We start from the raw sequence: 6645 nt of genomic DNA on the forward strand, positions 1-6645 counted from the left end.
AGTTTGTATGATGGGATTAAAATATTTTTCTGGCCACAGTTTGTATGATGGGATTAAAATATTGAGAAATTCCACGATGACCTTCATGATGGTCACAGGTTGATATTATAGAAGTAAAAAGTATGTAAGGGTTGCATTGATATGATATGTCATGTATGTGTGTCGTGATCTCAAGGGTTACACTCTACCCATATGTGTTATCTAACTGTCATATTTGAACAGTTATTGGCCACAGCCCCTAATTTTATCATCCAGCACTTACAAAATCTGATAGTAAATCACATCAGTTGGGTGTGTGTCTTAAGGTTTTAAGCTGTAGTTTACATTTATAAGGTTTTAAGCTGTAGTTTACGTTTATAAGGTTTTAAGCTGTAGTTTATGTTTATAAGGTTTTAAGCTGTAGTTTACATTTATAAGGTTTTAAGCTGTAGTTTACGTTTATAAGGGCCAAACATTGAACGGCCACACACATCCATTTACTATTATAGTATTTGTCTTCTTACATTGTGTGACCTCTTACATTGTGTGACCTCTCTTGCTATCTTTACTACATGTTAATAAAATGTATCATGGATGATTATGTTAAAACATGTGATAAGAGTTAGTTTACTTGTAGGGTTTGGTGAGTTGTATGGGAGGAAAGGTCCTCAGTGGTTTACTTGCCCGCTATGCTCGTTCTCCTCGACATGCCAGGAGTGGTTTTCCTGACCTAACGCTATGGAATGCTGAGACCTGCTCTCTTAAGGTGAAAACTTTTTTTTTTCAAAATTTCAAATTTATTCTGAAGAGCTTAATGACAAAACTAGTTTTGTATAGCTTTATATACACAAATAGGCCCTATAGGGCTGTCATTTATTATCTTCCCCCCTCCCAGTCACCATGTGCATCATTGAACTCCCAATCAATCACTTCCCTTCTGCCCCCTGCCCCCCCCCCCCCCCCCCACTTTAGAATACCTATTATAGACTAATAATTTGACTCTTTTTCACACTCACTCTGATTTTAATTATTTTTTTTAGGTCTACTGAAAACTGAAGCCAAAAATTTAATTTTTTTTTTTATAATAAAAAGCTTTAATTTTAGGATAAATATGTAGGCAATATTTTCTTTAAATGTACAATAATGCATTGCAATTGATTTAAATATAAAGATAACCGTGAGTTGCTCATAACAATCTGAGCAATGAAAGCGTGGGTCGCTCCCTAAATATTAGTTAAAGTACCCAATAGATAATATAGTGACCCAGACTTTTCTTCTTTATAGTTAAATAAATAGTAGTGTATTATCATAAATTTTAAGAAATGTATTTATTCTCTACATTTTAGTGCATTATTACATACAAGCTTGTTATTAAAACATTTTTTATGAAATAATTTTTTTTTAACTCACTGTCGTCAGTCTAGCAAAATATTGGACGCTTCTGACAGATTTGTTTCAACATTGGCACGTAGATTAAGACATGAAGACAATGCAACATGTCATTAAATTTGACTTAATGGATGCGAGTGAGTTGACGAGAATCATTTCATCATGTTGTTGACATGGAATTAAAGCGTGCTTTTTTATATTTAGACCGTAAAAATAATTTTAAAAATATAAATTTAAGCCTAAAAAAAATTTAGAAATTTTATATTTTTAGAATTAATGCTTTAAAAGTTGCAAATCCAGAGAACTTGAAAATAATTTGTTGAGTTTAAGGCTACATTTCTATTTATTTTCATTAAGCCTCAGTTATAACTGAATGTTTCACTTTCGTAAGGCACATATTGATTGGCTGTACAGGAACTCCGTGATCGATAATTATTTGTTTACAAAAATGTGTAGATAAAGTTTTTAAATAACAATGCAAATTTAAACCCCATGACTTAGTTTTTCTTTTTTTTTAGCTTACAATAAAATTAATGGCAGCCTATCGAATAGCAGGATGCCATTGTTTATGTCGCCATTACACGTGAAAACAAAATTGTTTTTGCTTTTTTTTTTTTAATTTAGTTACCGAAAATATTAAAAACATCAAATACATCCAATCTTTAATAAAGTCCACAAAAAAAACCAGACAGGATTTTATAACCATATTAATTGTAACTACGTTGTGCATGATTTTTAAATTAATTAATGGGCCTCTCAAATACCTTTGAGACATTTCTCGCTCGCGTCCATTAGTTGCCTGATTTATTTATAATGAATTATTTAAAACGAGCCGACCCGCAGCGTACCATACGCCGCTATTTAGTTGTTTTATTTTCTACTTTTCAGTAATTCATAATTTGTGAATTCGACAGTACCAATGCTGCCACTGAAAATATTTTCTTTAAAACACTAACCCCCCCCCCTTCCCCTAACCCGACCCTACCCCCCCCCCCCCCCCCGTGAAAGCAGCCTCCTCTTAGTTATTTCTTCGTTACCTCCTGTAAGTTTAAAATCGAACTAAATTATCTGCCCCTAATAGAAACCCGGCTCTACAGAGGCTCTACGATTTGTAAACATTTAGCTTTGTAAACATTTAGCGTGACCACAGCTCACCAGACAATGTGGGGTGGGGGTGATAGTAATAGAGAGAAAGAGAGGGGACTGCAAGGAGGCGCTTGCAGCTTGTTTTCTAACGGCTCCCAGAAGAGAATTATATATATAGATAGATAGTAGGCTGTCTCTTAAGACTATTCCGCACTATTAGACACGCGCCATCACGTTCATTAGGTGCGCATGGTTTTTAGTCATGCAACTTTATTGTAAATTTTTAAAAATTTAAAGTACTAAGAAAAATTCATAAAAAACGTTTTAATAACAAGCTTTTATGTAACAATGCACTAAAAAGTAGAAAATAAATTATACACTACTATTTAAATAACTACAAAGAAAAGCATGGGTCTCTTCCTAAATATTAGTAAAGGTATCCAATAGATACTAAACTAAAGCTTGTAATTAAAACTTTTTTGTGTGAATTTTTTTTTATTTCAATAATGATGTAATGTATTGTTGTTTGATTTCATGAAAGATGTGTGAAGTAAAAGGGCCAGGCGATAGACTTTCCCATAAACAAATCTTATGGTTGAATCACATGTTAAAGTTGGGTATCAACGCTGAGGTCTGTTATGTTAAAGGTACGTAGCTAGAGTCAAATTGAACTTTCTCTTTTATTTTATCCAAACAAACGATGTAGTCTTTGTTGTCAACACACGGACAAACCACTCAAGTGTTTGTAGCCAAACACATCATCGGAGATTAGAAAAACACATACACAAACTGGTAAAATAACATTAGAAAAAGAAAAGTAGAATGGATTATGTAACCAATCACACGTGGTAGACCAACCCTCCACACTAACACTGGGTAGACCATCACACACTGGATAGACAAACCCCCACACTAACACACATCACATACACGGGGTAGACCAACCCCCACACTAACACAACACACAGACACGGGGTAGTCGAACCGATTGTAGGAAAAAAAGTCACAGAAAAAAAAGTCACCGGAAAAAAAGCCACAAATATATATTTGCATGATATTTGTTAATACTTTTATGTATTAAATATTTAGAGAGTGCAAATCAACTTAGGATTAATTAAATGTAATCTAATGTGTGTAGGCTGTATATGCATAGGAATTTTTATAATTCATTTAAAAATATTTATTATGAAGTATGTAGATTGTAATTATTTTAAACTTAAGATTAGTAGCATTTAATAGAATACTCCATTCTCTTCTTCTTCGTTCTTAATTATTAGTGTTGAAGGGGATCGAGATTTATCTGCCAGTGGGTTAGAACTCGAGACTTTGTTCGAATTTATCAAGCATGAGCTTTTTGCCGACTCGACCACGCCTCCAACACAATTAAGCGTTACGTGTCAACTGGTTATGCGCCATTGAGGCCATTGACTCCGATTTCATCCTGCTTTTCTTTTTGGATTTGCTTCCATAGCCTTTGTCCAACCAAGAACAAACTACAAGGCAGCAGTTGTTTAATTTTGGAGTTGTCTCTCCTAGAAGAGTGGCTGTCCCAAGCTAACAAGCCTCATCTGCCCGAGGGTTCGAGCTCGAGACTTTTCGGTTTTGTGACCTACTTAGGTCTAGTAATGTTTTATTTTTAGTTTGACATTTGTTATAATACCATATATGGTCTGTGGTGCAATAACCGGTTTTTTCCGCTGTCTTACTAAGAGAGTCTTAGACTCAGAAATTTTCCATCGTGAGATGATTGATTGTTTCAGACCAGATGACCACCCCAACCAATGGTCTTATGATTTGAAGGTGACCTTCCATGTTACCTAAGTCTATAAATAGATCGCCCACAGGTGTCTCGAGGCAGTCTTTGGTCAGACGTCGTTGAAGAGAGATAAGCCCTGTGTGTTGCCGTGCAGTATTAAGTTGTTATATTACTTGTGATTAAGTAATTCTTTATGCTTATAGCAGTGTTATGTATACAGTGGTGATTTTTCTGAAGTGTTTAAAGCTGTGATAGTGTATCATACTATTTATTCCCACGAATTGTAAGTTGGGTTTTGTTCATTCTGTAAATCCATTTTATTCTTGTATAAATCTAGTGTTCTGCCACGACTTTGTACACTCATTACAAGTTATATGCAGATTAAAGGTATTGTTGTCATCAGTAGTTTCTCTAGTGTTTCCCCTAGACATTAATTACGAGTCCTAGCGAACTAGAGAGTCAACTTTCTTTTATTTAGGCTTGTCGCCATCTGTGTGTAATCAGTTAAACGAATCCGGGAGCGTTCATCATCTATCTGGCTGATAGATTGGTGTCCGTTACAGTTTAGCAACCATGAGCTTTACCGACTCGACCACGCCGACCCCCATAGAATACTCCAAAGTCCACGTTTTCATCGTGTTTTTTTTTAAATACTAATATTAAATTACAGTGAAATGGTAAGTTCATCTGACTTGCTGCCCTCAACTCATGGCAACAATAGTTATGTTTAGTTTAACCACCTTTACTGCCCACATTTATCACGCTCATTACATAACAAAACTTAGGATCAAAACAGAAAGCCGACAAGGTTCAAAGGCTGTCATTGACGCATAACGTCAACAACACAAAATATGTTCTGACAATGCCTACTGAGGAGAGGCCGACCAGAGAATAGCCTACGGCAAAATGTGCCTAAATTTCTTTTATAATTATCTTTTCTACCGCGTATTTAACTAAATACGTAACAAAAGTTGAGATTGTTGTGTTAATTATCTTAGAGTATTTTTACTTACAATTGTTATAAATCATTATGCTTTTAACGTCTATAAATAATTTATGCTATCAAAAAATACAACCCACAACAATAAACATACACAATTTTACAATTCTTAACAAATTAATAAAAAGATTTCTAAAAAGATTTTTGTGACTTTTTTCTGTGACTTTATTTCTGTGACTTTTTTTCCGATAAAATTTTTCCACTGTGACTTTTTTCCTAGCAAAAACTGTGACTTTCTTCTGTGTTTTTTTTTCCTGTGACTTTTTTTTCCGTTCACCAGTCCAACCCCCCCCCCCCCACACACACACACACACACACACTAACTTACACATACATAACACGGGGTAGTCCAACTCTCCTTTTTTACTTTCTCGTATACGAAGTATAGAGGAAGTACTGTAATCGTGCAAAAAATCGAAATTGAGATTTTTGCAAATCTCGACGTTTTGATCCTCTCTGAGTCGGAAAAACATAGTTTTGTAATTTTGTCCTAATGTCTCTGTGTGGATGTGTGTCTGTGATACAATTTATAAGTATTGTATCAAATTTGTAGTTCTTGAATATATAGGCCTATATATATAGTAATATATATATGTATGTATGTATATGGCGCCTTTTGTCGACTTGCCGCTCCCCCTAACACAAAAACCTGCATACACCTCTGATTCCTAACATTTACTATTTTTTCGAATTTCATCATCAGCTGTTGCAGCAAAAAAACTCAAGTCCCGTCCGTCATGACGAGATGGACAAAAGGTCATCAAAGGGAAACAATTAATCATCAAATAGAGACAAGTGATGTTCTCGGTGAAAACTATCGATCGTAGATCCCAGTTCTCTTCATGTTCTGACTCTTAACATGTGTTCTCCTCGTATTTGAAGACAAAATTAGGTTTATTTATTTCTTAAGGCAGAGCATTGAATGAACTTTACAAAAATAAAAAAAATTCATATAGATCTACTGGTTGTTGCTATTTTAACGATTTCGACACCATGTACATTTTTACTTTCTCGTATACGAAGTATAGAGGAAGTATTATAATCGTGCAAAAATAGAAATCGAGATTTTCACGTTGTACACTTCCATGAGTCAGAAAAACAGTTTTGCAATTTTGTCCGTATGTGTGTGTCTGTGAACAAGATAGCTTGAGTACCGTTACAGCTAGGTTAATGAAATTTCATATAGAAGTATTATATCAAATTTGTAGTTCTTTATCAACTTTTCAGCGATTTCCGGTAACTGGAAGTGGAACTTATCCTACTTTTAGTTTTTCAAAAACCTATCATTTCAGATAAACAAAATGTTTACATATAAGTAAAAGATCTAATCTTCTGCCTTCTCTCAAATTTTGAGTAATTTCCGTTGACCGGAAGTAGTAAATTACGCTATTTCCGATTTCTCAAAAAAAAACATGATTTTATAAGGTAACAATAA

General features: G+C 34.4%; 1 protein-coding gene across 5 annotated transcripts in view; it reads left to right on the forward strand.

Moving 5' to 3' along the window:
- Positions 1–6171, forward strand: part of LOC131942047 (fanconi-associated nuclease 1) — a 45909-nt gene extending 39738 nt beyond the window's left edge. For 3 of the 5 annotated variants that reach the window (XM_059301716.1, XM_059301717.1, XM_059301715.1), the window contains exons 13-15: positions 617–745; positions 2996–3101; positions 5914–6171. In XM_059301716.1, coding sequence (XP_059157699.1) covers positions 617–745; positions 2996–3101; positions 5914–5951 — 273 coding nt within the window. In that variant the 3' untranslated portion in view covers positions 5952–6171. Of the gene's footprint in view, positions 1–616; positions 746–1398; positions 1506–2995; positions 3102–5913 lie in introns of all 5 variants that reach the window. The other 2 variants (XR_009386701.1, XM_059301718.1) reach the window with 2 other exon arrangements.
- The last annotated feature ends 474 nt before the right edge of the window (positions 6172–6645 follow it).

The sequence above is a fragment of the Physella acuta genome, unplaced genomic scaffold (assembly GCF_028476545.2).
Source record: "Physella acuta isolate Inbredline_101_S28 unplaced genomic scaffold, ASM2847654v3 ptg000385l, whole genome shotgun sequence".
In the NCBI taxonomy this organism is placed as follows: Eukaryota; Metazoa; Mollusca; class Gastropoda; family Physidae; genus Physella; species Physella acuta.